This window comes from Rhipicephalus microplus, chromosome 6 (genome assembly GCF_043290135.1).
Source record: "Rhipicephalus microplus isolate Deutch F79 chromosome 6, USDA_Rmic, whole genome shotgun sequence".
NCBI lineage: Eukaryota > Metazoa > Arthropoda > Arachnida > Ixodida > Ixodidae > Rhipicephalus > Rhipicephalus microplus.
Window position 1 is genome coordinate 138,854,315 of NC_134705.1, and position 26,609 is coordinate 138,880,923.

At 44.7% G+C, this 26,609-nt stretch overlaps 2 protein-coding genes across 5 annotated transcripts in view; both read right to left on the minus strand.

Moving 5' to 3' along the window:
* Positions 1-14,184, minus strand: part of LOC119168435 (papilin) — a 44,005-nt gene extending 29,821 nt beyond the window's left edge. The window contains exons 1-10 of the mRNA XM_075867846.1: positions 14,034-14,184; positions 11,144-11,191; positions 9,579-9,752; positions 7,280-7,330; positions 5,845-6,018; positions 4,323-4,373; positions 3,597-3,671; positions 1,632-1,682; positions 1,322-1,495; positions 422-481 (exon numbers count right to left, since the gene is read on the minus strand). Of these exons, the coding sequence (XP_075723961.1) occupies positions 422-481; positions 1,322-1,495; positions 1,632-1,682; positions 3,597-3,671; positions 4,323-4,373; positions 5,845-6,018; positions 7,280-7,330; positions 9,579-9,752; positions 11,144-11,191; positions 14,034-14,076 (901 nt within the window). The 5' untranslated portion in view covers positions 14,077-14,184. The remainder of the gene's footprint in view (positions 1-421; positions 482-1,321; positions 1,496-1,631; positions 1,683-3,596; positions 3,672-4,322; positions 4,374-5,844; positions 6,019-7,279; positions 7,331-9,578; positions 9,753-11,143; positions 11,192-14,033) is intronic.
* A 6,259-nt stretch (positions 14,185-20,443) lies between these two features.
* Positions 20,444-26,609, minus strand: part of LOC119167311 (papilin) — an 87,531-nt gene continuing 81,365 nt past the window's right edge. For all 4 annotated transcript variants that reach the window (XM_075866704.1, XM_075866706.1, XM_075866705.1 and 1 more), the window contains 3 exons: positions 23,854-24,027; positions 22,269-22,328; positions 20,444-20,672 (listed from right to left, as the gene is read on the minus strand). In XM_075866704.1, coding sequence (XP_075722819.1) covers positions 20,470-20,672; positions 22,269-22,328; positions 23,854-24,027 — 437 coding nt within the window. In that variant the 3' untranslated portion in view covers positions 20,444-20,469. The remainder of the gene's footprint in view (positions 20,673-22,268; positions 22,329-23,853; positions 24,028-26,609) is intronic.

The following is a 26,609-nucleotide window of genomic DNA, read 5'->3' on the forward strand; positions in this document are numbered from 1 at the left end:
ACACAATACTACCACTTATGTGCAACGCGCTGTCAAAACCAATGAAGAAAAAGTTGATTGAGGGACTGATATTTCTGTATCAGTGCAGCAATTTACTTGTGCATTCATGTGAATAGCTATGCTGTCACAGAAAACTATAATTAAGAAGGTAGAGAGCAAATATTTTGTTCCCCTCATTGATGGCGATCTTCGAACACATATCCTGAAACACCCTGTATACCCGACACCTCAAGTAGCCTAGGGTAGGCTATACTCTCTGGCGATCTCATACAATTTACTATTTATCTATCAGCCTTGGTACGAAGTAACCACGTGCTCTGCAATGGTAATCATTGCTTTTTCAACTACTGGCTGTTGCAATAAAGCTCTACGGAACAAACGAAAGTGCGGTATACCAGCTCTTAGTAAAGTTGGTACTTACCGGGCCAAAATGGAACTTCGACAGCGCTGACTATTTTTTGAGTAGGCTGGTAGGCTCGCACTGCGTTGACGTAGAAAAAAATTGCAATGAACCCTCGGTAAAACAGTAACAGTTCATTTTAACACAAAGGTTGATTCGTTATATTCAATAATTAGTCATGAGTGCATATTCGTAGCACTCTTTTATAGCAACGCTACTTCTAATGTATTTTCTTAGAAATGATTGTTCGTTATATACATATTAATTATATACAGTTAAAAAAAGTTTTACTGCGATGCCTTTTGCATTAACGAAAGAGGTCCTCTTAACAAATGAGCAGCTAACTGCGCCCGCAGCACCCGCTTTTTTTAGTGGATTCCTTACGTGATCATGATATTGTTTCCATCCTCACTATGCACATCACGTGTCTACGGGGTTAAAGTTGTATCAGGGCCACTACTTCAGTAGAAACTGGTCGCGCACGCCGCCATGGCGCCACTAATGCACTGAAAAACCGGTTACGCCGACAGCAAACGATAGGGTCATATCAACGAAAAAAAAATATATCATACTTAGAAGCTGGTAGTCGCGCGAGCAAATGTTTGGAGGATTAGTTGTAAAGTCGATCGGAAAACAGCTTAATTATGGAGTATCATTTGACAACGAGGCAGCCATTCATTCTGCACTGAATGGAAAAGCTTGTGTTTTGTGCCTTTCTAATATTAGTTTGTCTTTTGTACAGTAAGGTCCTATACAAGGACTTTTTGCGCAATTTACGTTGCACCGGTTTCACATCCACATTTACTTATCTCGCAACTAGGACAGGCAAAACAGTTTCGAGTGTTGATAACCTGCAGGCACTTTTCAAAAGCTTGTCGCTTGCTCTGCTCTTGAACGTCACTCTATGGGGAAATCGCTCACCCCAGCATCGGTTCATGCACTCGTCGACGCTCTCGAAGTTGTTGCCGTTGGCCTGGCATCCTCCGAAGACGAACTGCTCGCAATTCTTGCTCGCGTTGTTAAAGTAGTAACGAGGGAAGTGTCCGGCACAGGGTCCTGGGTACTTCGGTTCGTCACACCCCGGGTAAACTTCCACTGCGTGAACCTAACATGGCTCAAGTTGCGACAAAGCAGAGATGATGCTCGCCTGTGTGTACGATTATGGCAATTTTCTTTGTCTATGTGCAATTAACAGAATTGAAATGAAACCATTGAAGCGGATTTTACGTACCTGCTTCCCTGGAGAGGACCGGGTTGTCACGAATAACGTCCTCCAAAGCAACTGTAATTACGCCGATGTCACATCATCAGAAAGAGCATGTCGTTAGCATCGAATGTCGATGTCGATTTGCATGAGCATCTAGAATTTATGCATGCGTCCACGAAAGAACTGTCGAGTGGATTTGAGTAAATCGTGTTAGAATTTCTACAAAGATTTGGTAAGTTGATTCTTGGAAGCGAATGAATTATTTAGAGTAGCATTCTGGAAGCAATTTACGAAAAACGTACGTGAAGAGTTTAAGAAAATACACGAACCTCTGAAATGTGTAACTCTGCACGAGCATAGAGATATCGTAGACTAGTGAATATCATTGATTTATGTGAGTGTTATACACACTAAATAACAACGAGAAATATAATGGGAAGGGTATGTACTTGAACACAATCGTGAGTTGGGTAAGTTGGGGGATATTCATCGTCTCTAACCCGTTGTACTCTAAAATATTCTATGATAGTATGCTGTACTTGGTCTTTCTTTCATCAAGAAGCATAGCCGCAAAATTTCGAATGCATATTATATGTCTAACATTGTGTACAACGTTAAGAACTTTCGTAAACGAGTTCTACTCTTCTGTAAATTTTTATTTTGGTAAGCAGGAGGAAATTGCGAACGTATTATTTCTCAAATTAGTGCTATGTTTTCAAGCGAGGCATATTAGAGCCATTTCGTGCCCCTAAAGAAAATGATAGAGAAACTGGCACTCAATAAATGACCCAATTTTGCTGTGAGCAAAGGCAGCACCACTACGTGCTTCAGTGCTAATACCATAACCGTCAACATTCATCATAAAATGGGTGGTGTTACCTCGAAAGTTTATTGTAAATATAGAATTATTTTGAACATTTTGCACGATTTGCGTTTTTCTCTCATGGCTATTTATGCCGCCACACTTGACACCGAAGAGTTTGTTGGTGCTTCATGCGTCTTTCACGACCTTGGCCTATTCATTCTGGAGGACTGCGAAAGAAAGGGAATGTGCGTTCATCACACATTAGAAGAGAGAGAGAGAGAGAAAACAACAGACTGATAGGCAGGGAAGTTAAGTCAGTAGAAAACCGGTTTGCTACATTGTACAGTTTTGACAAATTAGGGATAGGAATTAGAGAAATCTTGGAATGCTGAATCTCAAAACCACAATATGATAGTCATGATCGTTGTTGTAATAGACAGCTCCGGTAATTTTGACCATCTGGTGCTCTGTGACTTGCTCCTGAATCTATGTAAGCGAAATTCTAGCGTTATTTTCGCCTCCATCAAGATGTGGCACCGTGGCAGGGATTCGATTCTGCGACCTTTAGGTCAGTAGTCGAGCACCACAAACACTCGACCATCGTGGCGAATCAGGAAGAATGTAGATGAACAAAAATGGGGCGATACTTTGAAATGTACCAGGAAGAATGTAGATGAACAAAAATGGGGCGATACTTTGGCATGTACCAGAAAGAATATGTAGATGAACAAAAATGGGGCGATACTTTGCCATGTACCAGTGCATATTTACGACGCATAAGAATGGCGGCCGGCGATTTAAGAGTGAGAATATTCTTTCAGCAATAACTGGGCGTGACATCGTTTTCGCAAAATGGATGGTAGGTACGCCAGTGTTTTAGAAGTTCGTTACAAGTGAAAGTGTTTTCAGAAATACGTATCTATCCGAACGAATAGAGACTTCACCTTCCATCAGATTATGTCATCGCTACAACATGAACCACCAATCTATGGTGCGCACAAAAGTACCGGTCTTTGGTGCGTGGAAATTATTTATAACAAAGAATTCACTCTAATCTGTCCAAATTTCAGCCTAAATGAACCAGATACCAAAGGTAACATCTCGTTCACTGGAGTAGGGAGGGTTTTTCTCGGGGTCAAAACGATCTTACCACTTCCTCCGAAACAGACGTGCGATGAACTTACCTGAAGGCCCGAATGGTAAATAAAGGTGGCAAGGGTCTCTAGGGTTGGAAGGGTCGCATATCGCACGGAGTGGTCCTAAGAAGTAGTATAATGAAATGAACTTTCAGTAAAATGGAGACTATACCACCACCACCAGCAGCACCACCAAGTGCACGCAATTTCCAATTTGTCATGTCTTAGTGAAATTTCTTTCTCTGGCAGCAGGATACAGTGAAATATTAAATAAAACCGCACTGGAAACGCCTATATTTTGTACAAGATCCCTACATTTTCATACCATACCTACACTGTTGAGTACAGGACATATGTACAGGTAAATAATGCAAATATATGACCTATAAGGGCTCTATACCAATATGAAGGTATACAGGACCAATATAGAGCCGATGAAGTGCTCATACAGTGCTGTATAGAAATATGTACTCACTGGACCTGTAAATGATCGGTATAGTAGCATACAGTACCGATAAACCCAACTATAGGACCTATGTAGGACCAATTCAATCATAATCTAGGCCCTACGTAAGACTACCTTGACCCTTTAGCACTTAAATTAACACGAGTTTAATTTCTCAGCTCTTACTTTCTTGCGTAATGAATGAAATAAGACTAGACGCTTTAGTTCGTGCTCACTGCTTTTGATGACGCGCCGTTTCGGAATCACGTAAATTTTAAACCCCCTGGTTTGACTTCTGGTACCAAAAGCAACAAAATTTCTCCACTTACCAGGCTTCATGATATGTTTCTTCCAAGATTGGTCTTCGACGGTGTAGTTACCTGTATTAGAAACAAAGAGTGTTTTACGATTACGTTTCTCAGAGGGGTGTGCAATATTAGAAAACTTCAATAAACAAATCGAACAGCATTTTGTTTGATTCGCTACCTAAGTAGAATAGGTCATATTTGAACTTCCGAATAACTTTCGAGTACTTTTAGAATGATTGGCAGCGACAAGAAAACTGCAAAAGCACAACACGTTGAAAGAGCACAGTCATTTTTTATCTGATTAGTGAACTACCAGTATTAATTTCGTTCAAGTTTTCATGGGTTTATCAAAACTTTATTCGTAAACGAATGAACGACTTTTTGCTTTAAACACCAGTGTTGCAGAAGCGAATGTATCTTCAATGCATTGTTAATACAACAAAATTGATGATGTTCACTGATGAAATATCATTTAACTTCAGGTATTATTTTTACTAAAACGCTTTTGACAAAGTTCGAAGCCACTGTATTAACCGTAGAGGTTTAAAAGGCCTGAAATGCTGTAGTTACGACTAAGTACGAGCTTAGTTTTGCTTACATATTTGCGATATCTTTTTTGGGTTAAATGTGACGACGATGTCACTTTGTTCTTGAATATTTGTCTGAAAAAGGGTCGCACATTTCTACGCTTGTCTTGAGAATGGCTGCCTCAGTATTCGAAAGCTATTGGCATTATGTGCATATCCATATTCGATAAGGTATGATCACTATTCGATTCGCATTTGATTCGGTTCTGCATTTCACCACTCGGAAAATTCTATAGTTTCTCAGTTTTCGGACGGCTACACCCAAAGCGGAATTTCGCCAATGAAGGTGCAACTACACAGATAATTGGTTCGCTATCCTCGGTCATATTTGACTTCTCTTATTTCGCACTTTTCTCATCTTTTATTAAAACAACTTTCGCAATATATACCACATGGGATACCGCTTGTGCCGCTTACATGGAATACCATCCCGTAAGGTGAGATCATAAAATATTCTCGTTCGAAAGTTTCTACCGTTAGACGCTTTTGTGATTGCTTGCCCAGATTAAAAACGGGTCATGGATGCGAAAACTTCGGGCTCATTTTCGCTAGTCTCTCATTCAGTTCCTTGACTGTACCGTGTAATTGCCATAAAATGAAAGAGCGTATTTATAATATTGACAATTGATATTTAGTGGAGTACTAATTTCGCAACAATGCAGAAGTGTTCCTTAAAAGTTTGTCTGCTATGACCGACGTTTATGTAACCGAACTTTATTAGGAAATGAACGTTCATCTGACAAAAACCTGTTGCACGTTTTTCAGTGTTTCTGAGCAGTGTTCTGGAATGGCGCACCGCTCGATTGTATATATTCATTAAACAGTAGATATCTTTGGAATTATTCTGCTGTGAGGCTAACAACCTCCTGGAACCAATACATAGACGGATGTAGTGTATTGCGTCAGTGCCTTTTAGGTATGAAGGCCTTATCGAATCATACATTGAGAACACTCACCACCACACTTGGTCTCGCATTGATTGAGCGTTGGGAAGTTGTTGGCGTTGCCCTGGCATCCCCCGTACACAAACTCTTCGCAAGTGTCCGTGGTCGTGTTGTAGTAGTAACGGGGAATGTGACCACGGCACGGGCCGACCTTCTTTGGCAGCTCACAGACTGGGTCGAGGAGCGCTGTGAATTTCGGATAACAGAAACGTTGTGGACGCTTGTTCACTAATGTTGCACCAGTAATGATGAATGTTGTTTTCTTCGTACGTTTCACGTGAAAGACCCTGGGAACATAGGTCGGGAATACTTGTGTAGCTTCCTCCGACTTGCTCGTGAAAAATGTTTCACCGAGGACGCACTCGGACTTAGACTCGCTGAAAATTTTCTGAACCGTTCTCGGTCGGACTCACATTCGCGAAAATTTTCTCCAACCAGACTCACTCGGACGCGGACCGAAACATTCCTCACCCGGTCTCATTGAGATTTGAGACTCAGGCTAACGGCTCAATGTGAGCCTCAGTGAGCCCGAGTAAGTCGACGCACGAGTGAGTTCGCCGACCTCGGCCTGTAAGTACTTTTTTTTAATGTCCTGAAGGCAAAACTCTTACTGCGATGTTGATGTTTTACTTACACAAAACTTCTGTACATCGATTGGCCGTTTTTTTCTGAAATAAAGGTATACGCTTGATAAAAAAGTGATGTCACGACTAATTGTGCGCGTGAAATCCATGATGCGCTCAGTTTAGGTTTTTTTTCTTTTTTAACAATTTTGTTGATCCTAGCGAATAAATGAAACAAGGCAGGCAGAAGGGGGTGAAAAGGTGGAGTCTTGAAGAAATGAACAATCCTTCAAAGAAGGCGTTGCTGAAGCCTAGGTTCCAAAAGGTGGCATTATCTTATTAGGAGACCCAACTGACGCTTTAATGAACAAAATACCGCTTCTCTAAACGTTGGTATCAGCAAGATCTCGTGTTCAAGGTTTTTGAGTACGTGCAACTTATGCGAGTAAAATTATTTAGTTTTGCCGTGATATTTGAACACTACAAGCCTTGATAGCCCACTCAGTTTCGTCATTGATCGTAGTGCAGTCGATGCTTTGAAACGCTGAACTGAAGTGCTAAATGAAATCTCTGAGCTTGATCTGCGGGTAACACATTACTGCGGGTAATAACTGCGGTCTTTCAGTACGGTGTATGCTGTAAATATTGTGTCGTTTTACGACGTTGTGGCCCTATTTTTGATTAGAATTGCATACCTCAAAGAAGCAGAGCTAGAGGAACTTACGTATAGTTTTGTATCTATTAGATAATGATTAGGATATGCATTCGAAATACATTGGAAAAATTTTATAACGTCTTTTTCTAAAGAAAATGTGCGGAAACGTAGGACCAAAAAAGGTCATACTTCCGTTTAGGTTCAAGCAATGAGGGGTTGTTGCACTTGCCAAGTTTGGTGATGAACTTCGACCTGATGAGCTGCTCGGTAAGCGAAGCGTCTGAAATCACAAACAAAAAGAATCACAATAATTATAATTTGCCTGTTCTAGAAGAATCCTCGTAAAAAAAACCAAAGAAACCTAGCATACTTTCTGTGCTTTGTACAAACACTTAAGCTTCAGTAGCACTTCCCGATTACTGCTGCTTAGATGAAAAATAGTGGCGCAAGTGATGCCGATAATTCAGATACGCTCTTAAGGTGTTAGTACATACGCGCCGCAAAAAAAAAAAATATTGAGCGTACCGCTTTGTGACTTGAAAGTTCGCAGAAATTTACCTCCTCATCCGGCGTCACCAAATCACATAGCGGGTACCCAGTTATTTTAATTTTAATCAATGCGTGCAGGCCCTGCTAGAATACCGTCCCGATCTCCCGTCGGCCCACAAAGAAGTTGAGACACTCGTGTGAATCTTGACACCGATGGGCCTTTGCGAGTACTCGGAGTGAATCCTCCGAATATCCTCTAACACCCGAATGGAATGGGCCACTTCTCGCTCCGCAGTGCGGGGCGTCAACCTCTCGGCCACAAAAGGGCACGCCCTTCAGCACACTAGCGGTGAGCTATTTATATATACTCTATATAATGGCGGTACGACAGTCTCGAGAATGTGTAAATGTCAGAGTGTTATCTGCCTTACCAGCGCGATGGCGCGAAGGGCGCCGTTCGTTGCGGTGTATTCGCTCTTCAACGTGCACTTCGCTATACGGGGCGTAGTCGCCTGTGCGCTCCTGCGCTTATCTCATGATGCGGGCAGTTAGCACATCGTTGGCGTCCGCTGGAAAGATTGAGTTTAGGTTACAGAGCGCAGACTGTAGGTCACTTGGCTGGCTGCAGAGCGAAAGGAGCGTGCTGTTCAAACACAGTGAAGTAACTTCGAAGACGCTTGTTAGTTCGCGTTTGTCCGGTGTATACCCGTGCGAGCGTCTTGTGCGTCCTTTGTTCTCGAGGAGCACGTTAAGTGTCGAGGTGTGAACGCTGTTCGCGCATATGCTGTGTTTTTTTTGGGCGTCCTTTGTTCTTGAGCAGTGCGCTGCACGTTTCAATCTGCTTATCATTCTTCGCGTGACATTCCAATTAGTTCAAATCACATTAATTGTAGGCAAGAAAATGAATTGGTTTGTAGTTGCCGCCAAGCGACAGCACCTGCTCTGTTAAGTGAAGGATGAGGGGGAGGATATGTATAACGGCTCTGTCGATAGTACTCCAGCGTAGCGTTGTAGTTTAGTGGTTCTGTCGATGCGTCGTCTGGATTGAACAGCTCTTCCAATGGAGCCCGGCCGGTCAGCTAAATCGCTTTCATCCGACTCTCTACCCCTCCTACCGCCCCTTCTGTGGATCCGTACCGATGGTGTACCACTCCACGTGGGAATGCTCTGCCCCACAGAGCGTTCCTCCCATTCCCAATCCCACCCCTTCCTCTTGGGAGTCTGCACTGCTCAGCTTACGCCGGCAGGAACAGCAGCAGCTGGTCCAGCGGGCTCGCAGGGTCGCGCAAGGCAATGGAGCCCTGGACTGAGGGCCCCACCCAAAGAAGGCTCAGTGTGCATTTGTTATTAATAAATGTTTATTCTCTCTCTCTCATTTATTGTATCGCAGTCGCGTTAAACTGACATTCTTTTCTTTCTCTTTCCATCGCTCTCTCTTTCTCTCATGCATCTATATATTCCCAATTTTTCTCTGAATGATAGCCGACCCTACGCCTATCCAGTCAATCTCTCCGCAATCTGACTTTTTTATTTGTGTCTGCTTCATCATCATCATCACTATCACCACCATGATTTATGTGAGCGTAAAGGGGCCTTTCGGAGCATTACATAAGATGCTTGGATAGGCACTAATTAGCATGTTACAAGCTACAAAATACAGAAACAAAAAAGACAGACTTGTAGTGCAAATGTACAAGCGGAAATAACTCGTGACCAGGAAACATACTCACACATAATATACTCATACATAAGATAAAACAGAGCAATGTAAAAAGAGTGTTAATGTGCCTTCAAATATTAGTGAGTCGTTAGTGGCTGTTTGAATTCACTTAATACTTTCCGTGTATTATGTAACACAGTCAAAGGCTAACTTGGATATTTTGTACAAGCGCTTTCTCTAACAGTAACTCGAGAAGCGATAACTACAGCCTTTCATTTCTCCCTAATTATTCCCTACAGCCTGCGCTTTTGAAGTCGAACGCCTGTCAATATTCAACAGGAAGTGCTCATACATTTTTTTTTTGCCCCTACGTACTTACTGCCGCACTTGCTTTCGCATCCCTGGAGCGTAAGGAAGTGGTTGGCGTTGCCCCTGCATCCTCCGAAAACGAACTGCTGGCAGGTGTTGGTCGTCGTGTTGTAGTAGTACCGAGGGAAGTGGCCGGAGCAAGGTCCCGCGTCCTTCGGCTGGTAGCACACGGAGGGCCTGAGCGCTGGAATCGTTGAGGATACGAAACGAACGTTCAGCCAAGTGAAACCGACCGTGAGACGTGGGATATATTGGCGTTATGGGAAGCTCGGCTGGCGCTTCATTTTAACGATATGTCTCTATACTTGCCCGCACTAGAGTAGCATTATTTGAACACAAAGTTTCAGAGTACCTATACCCACAGACAAAGTATTCAGTGTAGGTGTACAACAACATTTACGATGAATATGGATGATTGGGAGAAAAAAAAAAACGAATGATGCGAACAAGGTTGGTAGCGTGGAAATAAAACAGCGTGAAAGAAGACGGAGCACAAGATAAAGGGGGACATAAACTACAGTGCTGACTCATGGCAATGTTTATCCGACAACACCGTGCAATTTCTCTTTGCGCCGACTTAATGAAAAGAAAGGAGCAATTATAAACAATGTGAGACCGATGATAAAAACAAACTACCTGTCTCATCACTGCTAATTGTGCACCATGCGCATACAATCACCTGCTAACAATATGTTTCCTTTCCTTGCTCGGGAAGGAAATATATATTGCGCGGCGTTGACGAATAAATTTTGTGGGAAGTTAGCGCTGTTGTTTGTGTGCCCCCCCCCCCTTTTTTTTTGGGTGGGGGGGGGGCGGCTGCGTTTCCCCTGCTGTTTTGTTTTTCGTTATGCCATAACAGTACGCCCAGGCATTCACCTCAGCAAAGGTTGGTAGTTCAGTTACAGGAAAGTTTTGTTTGACAATGAACATCAGAAAGCTAATAACTGCGAAAGCCGTACTACCAATTCCGAAAAAAAGAAAAAAAACTAATTTGGGCCATTAAGATAACAAAATGTCCAGTATAGCTTTTCAGTGCGCTCGAGGGACGAAATAGACCCAGTCGGGAAAATAAACTAAAAAAGCAATGCAGTCGCCTAATTAGAGACATAGTAATTCGGCAGAGGCCGGAACACTACCGCACAGGAGTTAAAACGTTTCACTTTGCGTGTATCACTGATACTGGAAAAGCAAGTACATTTAGGAGGCGACCAACCTGTGAACGGAGATGCAGAATGCTTGAATGCACGCCACCAGAAGGTACGTTCAATTTTGTATTAGAGCTTTTCTTTCTTTGAAAACAGAAAGGCATCGGTGGAAGAGACTACAGAAGCAGCAACGTAGGAACATTGCTCTAGATAATTGTTTTAGAAAAATATGTCGCACCATGGTGCTCCGACCGAGTGACTGACCAATTGAAGAGCATTTTTAATTGATTGAATAAAATGTTATGAAACTCAGATATATTGTATGGGCGCGCTTTAGCTTAACCTTGTGTGTGCAGCGTTAAACGAGTTAATCAGCCTTTCGACACGGAGAAGTAGTTCTATCGAACAACCTGGTGTTTTCCAAACTTACGAGTTTGCTGCTGCTGGAGTTCCTCCGTGAAGCTCCCGTATCCGGCCTCTGAAAATTAAACACAAACTTAAAAGAGGTTGTTCATTGTGAACATCTGACAGGTGAGTGGATATGGCGCAGCTGTTGAGGGCCTTGGAGTATACGAAGCTGACATGATGGTGGCAATGATTTCTGATATTTTATGTGCCGGAACGATATGATCATACAAAAAAATAAGTTGTCTTTTGAGGACTCCTGAAAGTTTTGCCACCACGTTTTTTTTAAACACGAGAGTGTTTCGTGCTACCACAACTGCAGCGGTGGCTACATGGTTAGAGTGTACACTCCCAATGCGGAAGGTACCAGCTTCGATTCCCAGTGCTGACGGACAACCCACTGGTTTTCCCAAAGGCTAAAGGAATACACCGTTCCGGCGCTCGGTTGTTTTTGGGGATTCACCTCGAAAGGTAGCCTCATAAGGTTCTGCGAAGGTCCCTGGACGTGCCTTAACCCACCATAGTCTCGGTGAAATAGTTGAGCATTCACTGCGGTGGCAGGCAGAGAATTGCCAAGCTGGTACCTACTGGTTAAATAGGGCGGTTCCTGCCTGGTGCTCGGCAGAACGAAATTCAAGTCGCTTGGGAGGGCACGCACCTCGTGTGAAATTGGCGCCATAGACGTCAGACTCTGCCCAGGTTGCGCAGCGAAAAACGCCTCCACCAGCGACCCCACGGACGCGCCCACCGTAAATAGGTAGTGCAAAGAGAGCCGTCCGCAAGCGAACGTGCATAGGCTCTCCACTTTAGTTGGTACTCAGGCGTAGTTGGCTGAATATCAAGGTCCTGGCAAGCTCCTTCCTTCAATCCAACCTCGACGCAGAAAATTAGTAAGCTCATCTAAACGAACTGCGGGTACAATGCGAAATGTGTTTCAGTTACTTCGGCGTACAGCAACTGGCAATATAAGTGCAAGCGAGCATCGAATGGCATTGAGTCCGAGGCAAGCACTCGGACGTGTGTTCGGTTACGCCTAAATGCATTGCAGGCATACACATGACGCTGAAGAGATGAAGTGAATACAAGAGCAGTGTATCTTACGATCAGTGGTATGAAGCTGGCTTTATATGGCATGAATAGCTCTGCTGATTTTTGCCTATGGAGTTGCGTTCTTCATTGCTCTTTCGCTTCCTGTGCGTTCTGTTGTTTTATTACGCGTGATAGAATGTTCTCTTGACGATTGTCATCTGTTTGTATATACTGCTAATGGGGATACATGCATGCCCACTTTTTTGATGTAGAACGAAAAGCAAAACCAAGGCCTCCAAGATAGCTCCGGCAATCGCGGAGACCATATAGAGTTTTATACAATAATATATGAAACTCTATGGCGGATACGAGTGGCAAGAAAAACCTGATGGGGGTCGCGATATTTTTGAGATTTACCTGCATGACGTACGTGTTAGCATTTTCTAGTTAAAGTCAGAACTCAGAGCCTTCAAAAAACCCTACGCACATAATGCTGTGTGGTGGCAACAACTCCAAATTATCGGTGGTCGCGGCATGGGTGATGTTTATTGCGTGCGTCACCTGTTTACTGCTGCACGACACGCACCGTGGTCAGAGGCTCGGTTAAGATTTCTAATCAAACTTACCATGGTTCTCCGTCAAGGCAACTCTAAACAATAACAAGAGACCTACATTATCACACTTTTCATGCGAATGGCTGTGAAGAACGCGAGTAATTCTCTTACCCAACGTGTTTGCAACGGCCCGTGTAGCGCTCTCACATTTCTGCTTGGCGAAAACTGCGCAATTAAGTAAAACTGTAGTCTTTTACATCCGTGGCCATTCACAATGCAACAGTAGCATCTACTGGAGTCTTTTTTTTTCGCAGGGCACGGAGCTGTTCCGTCTGCTTTTGTTTTCGCCATTGTTCTGGCGAGTGAACCAGCAAACTCTTCATGGCAGTCCGGATACGCGTCCAACTAGTGAAGAAAAATTCATAACTTTCTTTTCCAAGTGTTCAATGGGTAAACACACCCAATAATTAGCTCAATCGTTGTTTCAAACGCTGTGGTTGCTCCTGGTTGCGCAGCAAACTGTGCAAGAAAGTAGCGCTTTGTACCACTAAAAACTGCGTCGACAGGTGGCGCTGCGTGCCTACAGAACTCCAGAGTCTGACGTCAATGGAACCGCCAGACCAAAAATCAAGGTCATCCTTTTTTCTTTTTTCCGACAGCACACAATGAGTTGTCGAAAAAAAGAGATGAGGATAGTTCACTCATGAAATTATGGCAGCACAAGTGAAACGAAGGACGCGCCACTGCGGTGGTCTAGAGGCTACTGTGCTCGGCTGCTGACCCGCTGGGCGTGAGATCGAATTTCAGCGGCGGCGGCTGCATTTTCGATGGAGACTAAAATGCTGTAGATCCTTGTGCTCAGATTTGGGTGCGCGTTAAAAAACCCCAGGTGATCTAAATTTCCGGAGCCCTCCATCTGTACGGCGTCTCTCATAATCATACGATGGTTTTGGGACATTAAACCCCAAATATCCATCTGAATAAGACAAATTACAACGTGGGTAGTCTCAAAGAGCAGAGTGTTGTTTTAGACAATTCTTCTGCTTTGGACAATTATTTAGATCATGTAAAAGTGAAGAATAATAATAGTGCCTGGGGTTGTACGTCTCAAAACCACGATATTATTATGAGAGACGCCTTTGTTGAGGGCTCCAGAAATTCGAACAATCTGGTGTTCTTTAACATCAGGGACTGAAACGTCAACATTTCTAAGAATTTTGGAAACTACGAGAAATTTTGAATTAATGATAGTTTTTCAGTTCTGATTGATTTTAAAAGCGTACCCAGAGGCATACGTAGCCCTAATGCAAGCCTTACAGTTATGGGACTCACCGAAGGCAGCACAGCAAAGTGTCAAGAACACGAACGTATTCATGGTGCCGCTACGGATCTAAGAGTGACGTGCTCGAGCGGCCGCAACGTCGGGCCGTATATCACCTCGAAAACCCGCTGGCGTCGTCTCGCCGCGCAGGTAAACACCTCCGTTTGTGCACGAACGAAGGAAAAGCGCACGTCTCGGCCGATGCAGTCGCTATCTGGAGGCATAATCGGTAACACAAAAACGTACCGTAGATAGCGGCGTTCGGTCGCTATTTACCTCAAGGAAGTTGGGGATTTCAACCCGACATGCTGGTCTCGTGGTTTGAGCCCAGGACTGCTGATCCTCAGTTCACAGGATCGAATCCTGTGAAAACGCCCTAGGCACGTGTACTAGGATTTAGGTGCACGTCGAAGAAACCCAGGTAGTAGAAGTTTCCGAAGCCATCCACTACGGTGTCTGTCATAATCATATGGTGGTCTTGGGACGCTGAACCCCAACAATAACAAATGTTTGAATGCTTCGAAGAAACATCGTAAATATTTCACAGTGTTCAATACGGACTTTCCGATTGTCGAACAACACAATGACATACACTGACCACTGAGTGTGTTTAAATGTGAAGTGGCCCGGTTGGTTGACTCAGTAGTTGACTATTCCTAGTAAACGTCTTTGTCTCGTTCGCTAAACTGGTTACGGAAGCCTACAGCCCCAACTACAGCATCAGGTAAAACTTCCTGACAACCATAGATGCACCTTTTGACGTTGTAGGGAACACTCTGCGAAGTCGACGGCTTTCAACAATCTTTATCTATTGGTTACGTAAGCGTTTCTGTTTTTTTCTTTGCGCTGAATCGATGCTGTTATCAGCAGCGCGTTGGAGATTAGCGCGTGTGATACTGTTTTTTTCACACATATACCTTGCTCGCGGGACATAGCATGATTGCTACTCCTTTGGTGACGACAGAGTGTTGCCGACTCTTATAAATTTATTCATTAGTATTAAACCGACTACTTTGTTACAATGGTTGCTCTCATGGTGCTTTCTTTTTCAACATCCGCTGTAAGCAGGTGTAGGGAGGCAAAACAAAGAAATCTGCGGCCCGAATTGGTTTCATTTTTCGTCGCATTTCATTTAACGTTTGAGATGTTTTCAGTTATGTACTCAAAAGGAATCGCATAATCTCGAACTTCGAAAAAAGGCTATAAGAAAGATAAACGGTGCCATGGGCCATATATCAAACCTCCACCAGAGGTCCACTAGTCAGTAGACCTTTTTCCGAAGGGAAGATCCTTGGTTCATAGCTCTACGCGTCGCAGGCCAGCAAAGCGACGCGGGCATTGCTAAGTTTTCTAAAGACGACCAGACTACGGGAGCACTTATAAGCGTGCAATGGACAAGGTCACATCTACATACACGTTGCCCTTCACTTTTCTCTCTCTTCTCCTTTATTCTCCTCACCCCTTCCCCCATTGAAGGGTAGCAAACCGGACGTGCGTCTGGTTGACCTCCCTGCCTTTCGTTTCTTCCCTTCCTCCTCCTCCTCCTCCACCAGAAATCCTAACAAGAGATCATTTCCTGCACTTTTTCCCTCGAATAGCATGATCACCAGGCAAATTCAAATACGCAGTGGACGAGGTGGTGAAGTCTGGTTAGCGGTAGTCTGTAATCAGCGCGTGCTGGTTGGGATGTTTTGCCGAAGCATCGGCTGTACTTTTGTACCAAACGATTCTATGACACAACCTGGGATGCGTGTTGTACCTAAGACATTGTCCCATAAAGCAAACATAAAGGGGCATGCCAACTTCGTGAGAATCAGTAAAATATCTAACAATATGCGAATGCCGCAGTTCTACTTTTACAGTGTGCTTTAGTTGATCGAAAATAACGTCAATTCTTTTTATATGTCTAAATACTAATACCAACAGCTACCTCCAAAGTGAATCCATGAATTAGATAGGTTTAACGTTCCAAAACCACCATATGATTATGAGAAACGCCGTAGTGGAGGGCTCCGGAAATTTCGACCACCTGGGGTTCCTTAACGTGTGCCCAAATCTGAGCACACGGGCCTACAACATTTCCGCCTCCATCGGAAATGCAACCGCCGCAGCCGGGATTTGAACCCGCGACCTGCGGGTCAGCAGCCGAGTACCTTAGCCACTAGACCACCGCGGCGGGGCCAGTCCATGAATTGAATGCTTATGATGTAGCGAAGCTCCTCTGATGATCATAAAATGCTTATTAAATGACTATAACAATGTTTATGAGTTTGAAACTGCGTATTTATATACACGAACGAGGGGTTTGCTCTTGGCTTTGAACAGCACTGCCTTTTGATCACAGGATAGGAACGACAGTGATAAAATGCTGATTAAATTACTATAACAATATTTATGAGTTTTAAACGGTGTATTTACATACACAAAGGAGGGGTTTGCTGTTGACTTTGAACAGCACTGCCTTTTGATCACAGAATGGGAACGACAGTGGTGTTTAGATCATGTCCATGCGAAAGTTTACGAACACTCAGTGCACTTGCCATGCCCGGTGTTCATTTGGTTGTTGGACATGCATCGTAGCGAGTAAGTGTCGCACATTTGTTTCGCTAATCAGTCATCGTCGAGTACGTCGACTTGGAAGGATCCAGTCAAGACCCATTAGGATCTGGAAGGATCCAATTAGGATCTCGTTGACCCACTTGTCGTGCCGCGAGTGTTCGAGCTTAAGCAGCTGGGTGCTGTTAGCCTTGTTGGCAAGCCACAGCGTCCCACGCTCTTGGCCGCGAGTTAGCTTCGCGGCGTTGTAGTTTTTCCATTGTTTCTCTTGCTCGGAACTTGGGGTCAGGGTTGCGACGTTTTTGTTGGGCCACTGCGTGGAGCACCTTACGTTCGCGCAAGCGCTTCGATTGCTATTCGTTCTTTATTACTTTAGAATAATAGTAGTGATCAATGCTTTATGGTTGACGCAGTCCCCATGATGGTTTCCGGAACCACATTCACTACATTCGTGACCAAGGCAAAACCATGCACGATCTGTATCACATATTTGTTTGATTGGGGTAATTGTAGCAGGTGAGTCAAAGCTGCTTCCTGATGAAGGCTAGCGACAAGGCCTTCTTTTCGGATGTGTCAGCGTCAACATCAAGGTCATGCAGTGCTGATGACCATCGGTGTTTTTGTGCATAAACTGATTCTTCTATCTATCATAGACTCGGGGCGTTAATAAATGCGTCGAAATTTTCAGGCGTAGCCGCACCTTGTGAAAATACTACTTTGAAGCAGTTTTTCCTCCTTCATGAGTCGGCTTCTACTTTTCGTTGTCTTTTTTTTACCAAGTACTTATATAATGCTTTTTAGTTGTTTTGAGTCTTCTTTGCAAGGTGTTGCAATATCTTTGTTCTCTTTCTTAGGCTGTACAAAAGAACTATTGTTGATACTTGCTTGTCTAAGTTTAATTTTGTAGATCTGTAGGCCACTATTAACCAAATTTGGAGTTCGCGACAAGTCATATACGTTCTTTTTGCATGTTTATTCGAGTTTAAAGAATTGTTGTTAGTAGCTAAACAATAATTCTGGCATGATGATGTGAGATTTTTTTTGCTTCTGTTTACATCTGATACTATTATTACAGTTTGTCATATTTATATTTCTAATGCAATCCGCACTAGCCTATGGCTATGGCACCATCCAGGTTGTGCATATTTTGTATATTATATGTGTGCAACAAAGAACATTCATTCATTCATTCATTCATTCATTCATTCATTCATTCATTCATTCATTCATTCATTCATTCATTCGTTCGTTCGTTCATTCACTCATTCAAGAAAGTTTCTGTATGGGCTATTTGAGACAGGGTGTTATTCCTGGAAGCGATATAATAGTGCTGCTATTTGAAGATCCGTGAACTTGTGGGCCACTCTGTTGGAATCAGCCTGATATAAGGCTTCGAGGAGAGTGTGACACGCTGCAGATGTTATGCGAGAATGTCACATGCGTTAAATGAGCCGTAATTAAAACTCATGCACCGTGACGAGCACTTCCAGCCATGCCTGCCAGCGGCGTGTCAACTTAACGTTCCGATGCATACACCTACGCACCAATACTGCGTGGGCCATCTGTGAGAGCGTGCTGTTGGCAGTGATATAACACTGCTCCTGTCTGTAGCAAGCACTGTTTGGTTTATTGTACCTACATTGATGTCATGATTGACTTGTCAGCTGATAGCCTGTGTAGAATGGCTTCAGTTGTTGCTATACTCCAGAAAAAAAAAACTAAACACCGTGTTCAACACTTCTGGATATACATTAAGGTTTCAGATTGTTATCAGTAATTAAAAAATATATCTGGTGCAACGAGGGCTAGAAAGTGGAGCACAATTTCGAGTGCTAGTTACGAGACGTTATGCGATCTTTGGCCACGTCACTAGTTCTTACGTGATGTTACGCGATTTCAGCCTCTTCACTACTTGTTACGTGATTTTTAATCACTTGAGCAAAACCACAGCTAATATGTGAGAGCTAAGCAGAAGTTGAAGAGGACGTACCCAGTGCATGTACGTTTATGATGATGGTGAGTGCTTAACTAACCTGCGCAACGAGAAGATTATTGAAAATTTCGCGAAACTCACACCATGTGGGAGTCGACGTAGCGCGAACCGATAAGGGGCTAGGAACTTGTGCCGGGTTTTGTCGTGTTATTGCGTCAAGCGTTGCGAGATGCAACTGCGTTTTCGAGCCGTTTAAGCACAGTTAAAGCGCATATTGCGGGCCTTCCGGGCACATGCACTGCGTTAATGCCGTAAGAAAACACCTAATCCCTCGCAGTAACATGGGTGCTCGCGTTAGAAGTCCGTTTCATCGCAAGGGAATGGATAGTATGGTGTGATAGTATGAATATGATAAATAGAAATTGTAGGCGTATCCATTTTTGCGGTCGATCAACTCTCAACTTCAGCTGGCTGAGTCATAGGTGTGAATATGTAACACTTATTACATAAAAACAGATAACCAACCCCGTGACCACAATTGACGTTGCCCCGACATGACACGTGCAGGTGTTCATGTCATAACATGTCAGTCGGGTTCGTCATTCAGTGACGACCTCTTTATCAAATATTGGTATGTGTACCGATTTCAGGACCTGATGAGCTGCCAGGCGTACGCGAATAGGCAGTGACATAAATAGATATTTTAGAGTTACTTTGTATATTTAATAACTGCATCATTCGAGCTATGCCTTTACTTATTGAAAAGGAATTTTCGAACACGCGTGACACTCTTTTCAGATATGGCACCCTTCCCCCACGAAGGCTTGTTCACAAAGAAGTCTCCATGAATTGATTATTGGTCCGCTCTTAATCTTGGCGTTAGTAGTTGGCGTTTGTATACTGATTTATCGAATTCTGAGCGTTTTCTTTACGCTGATAATGTTATGGTTGTAGAATCAGCCACAAGCCTATCCAGCGTTTAGATAAATCAAAATGAACTATACGCTGCCTGGGAAAGCGCTGCCAATACTATAGTAGAACTATAAACTGTGCTAATTCTCCAAGACTTATGGCTTAAACAACGTTGAAGTTAAGCAGGTTGGTTTGGGGAGTTTCTTATGCGTCATTCTAGATTTTATTATAAAATTTGACGCACACATTCATTCCATACTTGGACAATTGTCCTCATCATTATATACATAATTAAAACTTGTTCATCTGTCAGCGCTACTTCGGTGCGCCTTCATCCCTAGACAGAGGACTTTACTACTGCTGGTGCAAATACTAATAGACCCTTTAGAAAATTCAGTCTGGCAATACGGCACTTATTCTATATCTTGTTCACTCGTGCTAACTGGCGGGCTGTGTGTCCCAGCGACGCCGATGAGCGTTCCCTGCAGCGCACACAGACACCACTTTTGTTCCTGCAGGACGTGTACCGCATTTGGACTTGGACGGTGCGCCAATGAGCATCTCGTGGGTGAACGAGACATGGCGAAAAAAAAAAATGTTTTTCGTTCCGTTTGATAGGTGGCGCTGAATTTTAAAAAGGGTCTGATACACCCACATGTTACGCATGGTATTGTGCTCTCGTGAAGAAAATGTACTCCGTTTGGTGCACTCCGATAACCATAGCGTTCGGCTGATGGCGTTGAGTAAACGCCAACTTTTCCCGGTGAATGGGGCACTGATTTCTTTGGCGCACAAACTCACTGTCAGAAGGTCATTTCTTAAAGTACTTCAAGGTTTTTCATGATGCTCAAATCAAAATATTGCACTCGTGTGAAAATTCTGGTTTTCTACTACTGCAGGGATTTATTTTTGTGTCTGAAGCAGCACGTGTCCTTCTTTATTTGTTGCTTTTTGTTTCAATTCATCCTGTGTATTCTCGCTGCCGTGCTTCAATTGGCACTTGCATGCTCCACGGTAGAATTGTATTGAAAATGGGTATTTATTTCTTAGGCGCGGGGAACGACGCCAAAGACCTTCAGGCATTTCTTCTGACAGGCATCGAAGGTGCGGAAGTTGTTCGCGTTGCCTCCGCAGCCTCCGTAGACGAACTGCTCGCACGTCTTGGTCAGTGTGTTGTAGAAAAAGCGAGGCATGTACGCATCGCAGGGTCCGGCATCGACCGAGTAGGTGCACTCTTCAGGTGGCGCCACTGCGGAAAAACATAGTTATTGCGTTAGGACCGCGTGACAATGGATCCGCTGGTTTAGAATACGCGACACTGTGTACTAATTAGCTCGACACATTTCGTTGAATTCGCGCAGACAGCGACCACATTGGCAGGGACGAAATACGAGGAGCTGCTCTACATAGCTTCCGCAGTGATAATAGTTAGCCTAATGTCTGTTATGCTTTACGTCACAAAATGATTATATGATCACAAGACATGCCGTAAAAGAGGGCTCGGGAAATCTTGACCGTCTGGCGTTCTTTAACGTGCGTTTAAATTTAATCACACAAGACTATAGCGTTTCGGCTCTATCGAAATGGAGGCGAAATAGCCGAGGCTGAGATACGAAGCCATCACCTTCAGGTCAGAAGTCGAACTCTATAACCTATACTCCATTGGGGTGGGTAGTGTTAGAAGTACACTGAAGGAACTGCAGGTTTTATATGGGAGATCTATCGCAACAGCATGCATTCAGTTCAGTAAAACTGATAAAAACCGACAAACAAAACATACCACAAGCTACGGTGCCAACTGTTCAATGTCCTTCGTGTTGTACTCCTGTTTCCACCTATTATTATGTTTCCGACATCAATTGCCACTACATGAATTACATGGAGTTGGTGAATAGACTACATGAAGAACTATGGGCCGGTGCACCGCCTTCCTATTTTGGAATAATAATAAGAACAGCAATATCTCGGGCTTAATGTGCGAACACCATGATACGATTGCGACGCCCACCGATGTAGAGGCTTCCAGAAATTGTGACCACCGGCTGTTGTTTTGTGATCAATGACGTCGCAGATCACACAAACCTCAAGAATTTGATGGGGTCACGATTAATCTGAAGCAACCCCTTCGCCCCTCCTCTTAATGCCGTTCGCCTTCACTTCATGTGCTGCTTTCCGACGTCTAACACCACAGTTTATGCTCGCTTTGCTTCTTTTTTTTAATTTTCATACTTACTAGCAGTAGGCTGTCGTATACTGTTGTTGAAGGTAAATTATTCAAACAAGATCCTACGACTCGTTTCCGGACTCACCTGTCAGAATACGAAGCTACGAAATCTACAAAATCTTACACAAATTAGCTGACCTGTCAACATTGATTCTGAGCGAAAACATTGAAATAAGTCCCACTCTCTTGCTTCCTGGTGCTGTTCATCATCTCCGAGCAAGTCGTCTTACAGCGAAAGCTGTTATTGAATCATAACAAGGGTGTTGTAATCTCATAACAGCTTTCGCTGTAAAAAAATTGCAAGAAATTCCTTGCACGTGTGTAGCGGCTACCACACTTCTCCGAAAGAATGACGAAGAACAGCATAGCGAAGGCGAGCCTAGTACACAAAAATTATGATTATATAAAGAATTGCGAGTACCCTGCAAGTGTGCTTGTAGCAGGTACACAAATAGTGTTTAGAAATGGCTCTGAAGAACCACTCTCCCAGCTTTTACTCTGACTGTGCTGCGTGTTCCGCGCAGACCTGCCAATTATTTAGTATCAGCCTCGAGAGTGATTTCCGTGGTAAGAAAACAAATATTCATCAATACTACTGTTTTTACTAATAATGATACTCACAAGGCCAGAACGGAACTTCGACGGCACCAATGATCGTCGCAGAGTGCTGCTCCAGGGATGCTGCGTGGACGTAATAAGAACCACTGTGAGTGAGGTGTCTGTTCTGCGAGTTTCTCAGTATAAATGCAACTTTGAATTGCGATACGCTTTTCCCTACGTGCCTCTATTAGAAGACGGAATGAGTGGCTTGGAACATGAGTACCGGCAAAGCACCCCATTTTTTACCGCCACTACGTGGCAGTTCCTCGAGCGCGAAAAACATTGGGTGTGTCGTTTCTCGGTGCATCTTCAAATCTCTCAGTACCACTGTATAGCCAGCGTCACTATAGATACCAGCAGTTACGGGCTTATAGGATGCGGATGCTGACGCACCGCACGCAGACACTTACTCATAAAAAAAGGCATGGCTGATCCCTCTTTCTAGGAATCGGTATAACACGAAAGTGAAGCGTGTCTTCAAAGAGGTAGATGAGCACTTATGATGCATTGTTTTGCCACAAGGGCGAATCAATCAATTCATCGCTAGAAATTATTAGAGCTAGAAATTCTAAAATCACGTCAAGATCAGCAAGCAGGTCGAATTGTTCAGCGAACTGAAGCGTGAGAGCAACACACACACACACGAAGCAAAGAGGAGGCCACAGCACGAGCACTTGTGCTGTGTGCCTTCTCTTTGCTTCGTGTGTGTGTTCTTCCCGCGCTCCCAGTTCGCACGAACATGAATGAGTTACCAGCTAGCCTATTATTTCTATCCTGTTGCAAGCAGCTCTAAACTTGCAGCGCGCACCTCAAACAGAAAGCACGCACGAAATGAGCATTCACTGGACGAGCGCGTACTGTCACAATTCTTGCTTCCTCGGGAGTAAGAAGCGTGCTCCTTTTGTAAGCGTGGCCGCGACAGCAAGCGAAGTGACCTTCGTGCTATTTCGAATCTCGAGTCTGATAAGTGCGCGCGCAGAAGAGACCACGCTTTGTGGGGGCGGTGCGCATAGATACGCAAGGCGACAACCTTTAGAGCGTGCCCGACGCGAAGCGATTTCGTCGTGCCATATACGGATGAGGAAAACGCGCTGTAGTTTTTCAGCTCTGAGCATCCCCATGGAGTGTATGGTGTATATAATATGTCGACGTTCGCTCTGTGGTCGAGTGGTTAGCGCCGCGTGCTGCGGATTAAGAGGTCAGTTTTTCGACGCCCCGCGAAAGAAGGTTCTTGTTTTTTTTCTTTGAAATTTGACGTGTGTATGGTACAGCGTTGCATCCAGGAGGGAAGTACGTCAGCGGAGCCCTGGTGTACCCCCGCATAAAACACTTTCGTTTTAAAATTCAGTACGGTGCTCTAGAACGCACGGACCAGATACGCACTGTACGCTGTACAATACACCTGACGCGCACCCTTATAGAACTGTTCGTTTTTTTATTAAAATAATGAAATGAAGGCTTCATGGGAAGTTACTCCGCGTCTGGATCACATCAGCGTTTCCTTGCATTCGAGATGTGGTATAAATAAGAGGCTGCAGTGTTTGTTGCTGCAACTCGCAATCCACTAGTTTGCAGGAAAGTGGAAGTCCACTAGAAAATTACTCACTCCAGCACGTGTTCTGGCACTCCTCGAGAGTCACGAAGTTGTTGCCATTGCCCCGGCATCCGCCGTAGATGAACTTCTGGCAAGTCTTGGTCACGTTGTCGTAGTAATAGCGAGGGAAGAAGCCGCCACAGGGTCCGGGAAACTTGGTCTCGTTGCACACCGGGTTCCATCCCACTGCACGAGAGCTCAACATGCATACGCGCACCTGACGGCGGACAAAGCAAAGCCGTTTCTCGCATGTCTAGAACGAAGAGCTTTGTGCACGTGAAATGATCCGCATCCGAGTAGCTCAAGTAACGGATGACGATGATGCTGTTATGCCGTATAAGCACATCACATATTTAAATACCTACAGGTACTTTTATTGCTTCTGTACCTTTACGCCGAATGAATGAATGAGTGCTCGTCAGCTCAAAGTAGTTTATCAAAGAGCGATAAATTTTATGACGAAGCTCATCTGTTTGGGCGGTGATACATACAAACGAGAGTTGATGTGATACTTCGTGCTTTCAGATCATTCTAGAATCCACTAATACGATCAACCAGAGCCTACAGTACAGGAAAGAAAAGAGAAAGTCATCAGGACAGGTTCCTTTATGCAGTTAAAACATTTTTTTGCAATATTATTCATGACGACCATGCAAGCGAAAGGAGCTTGTGATGAACGGTCGCGCGTGATATACATATACTGTGAGCATTATTCATGCGCGTCATTTCATCATATCTACATACTCATCATCATCAGCCTGACTTGTGGTGTGGGGCAGAGGCTCGGCAAGTAAAAGAAGTGTCTTGCAGCCAAAACGTTGCCTTACAAGTGGTGGAGAGTGCTTTCCGGTCTCGTGGTCCTCTCCCTGCAGCGCTTTTTCGTTATCTTCGACTACAAACCTTCTCTGGAGGTCCGGTCGGATCGCCGTCTGCGCAGTCAGCCCATGGTCATGTCGCAAGACGAGCACAAAAACACGGCTCCATCCACCCCGCCTACACCCCTGGGCATGCCTTCATGGACTTTCACCGCCCCTCAAAAAGACCCCCCGATGTTCGCCGGCCTTCGCGGTGAAGACGTTGAAGACTGGTTGGATGAGTACGACCGTGTGAGTGCGCTTAACTATTGGCATGATTCTTTGAAGCTGTCCCGCGTACCGTTCTATCTGACGGGGGTCGCTAAGACATAGTTTCTCAACCATCAACTGGATTTCCCGGACTGGCCTACCTTTAAGCAGCAGCTCCGTCAGATATTTGCCAACCCTTCTGTCTATGCAGACAGCCAAACGGAAGCTTGCTGAACGTGTTCAGCACTCCGGAGAGTTTTATACCTCGTACATTGAGGATGTCCTCGCCCTATGCCGTCGCATCGACAGCTCGATGGCGGAACATGACCGCGTTCGCCACCTGCTCAAGGTCATAGGCGCCGTCGCATTTAACGCTTTAGCGGCAAAGAACCCCGCCACGGTCGTGGATATTATCGGTACGGTACTCGATGACCAACTTATACGTTTACAACCTGACACAGGAGATCTCAGGCCAACGCATGACAATGAGCTCCGGTTGTTGATATGGTCCATGATCCACGAGGAGCTGCAACTCCAGGCCACCTCGTCGTCTTATGAGCTCCGCATGACGCCTTCTGCAGACAGCCTCCGCAACATCGTCAGGGAGGAACTGGCATTCACGACGTGTGAGCAAGTCCCGAGCTCGCATACCACTCCAAAGCCGACATACGCTCAGGTGGTTGTAGCGTCACCTTCTCAGCAATCACCGCAGTATGTGTCAACTACGCAGCCCTCACTGACTTCCCTCGCCCCAAAGGCACCACCTCCTTCTTTCCATGCCTGGCGTCCAACTCGACCGATTTGCTATTATTGTGGAATACGTGGCCACATCTCACGGTTCTGTCGTCGACGTCAACAAGACGAAAGGCGGGGCTATGGTGACTTCGAGAGGGATGAGTTTGCCTCTGCAACACAACATCGCCGCCCATACCAACTGTACCAACGCCGCTCACCATCTCCACAGCACTTCGACGCAGCCAGTATCTTTCGCTCCTCATGCCGTCGTTCCCCTTCACCTATGCGCCGTTCCTCGTCACCACTTCGTCCGGCTACCACGGCGTCTGATCACCGCCCGGAAAACTAAACAGTGCAGCTTCAGGAGGGAAAGCTGCATTTGGTGGAGTGCATCAAACTCCTCCAGAACGCCCTTCAAATGTACTTTCAGTGTGTGTTGAGGGTATATGGACTGAAGCTTTGGTGGACATAGGCGCATCGCTCTCAGTTATTAGTGTGGACTTGTGTTCCCGTTTGCCATGATATCTTGCCGTCAGAGGGTCATTCGTATGTCATATACTGCGTTTTCGTCCGATAAAGGTGCTCATAGCCAGCGCTTCGTCACCGCTGATGACTATTTTATTCCTCCAGGCAATGAGCATATTCTGACCCGGACAACAGACAAGATTATTACTGGTGATGTGTTCCTAGCACCGTGTGGACGCTACATCTCTGGTGGGCTCACCATCGCTCCTAGCCTAGTGCGCTTTCATGATGGCAGAGCATTAGTTACGGCAGTTAACCCTACTTCTTTGCCTGTTGCACTGCCCCAGGGCACCAGTGTGGTTTGCTTCACAGACACCGAACCACTTTCTCTGGTGCCCCTTCACGCAGACGCACCATCTTTCTCTACGAGTACTGATGACGATGCTACGACGGCAGCTTTAACAGCCACAATAAATCCCGATCTCACGTCAGCGCAACAGCAAG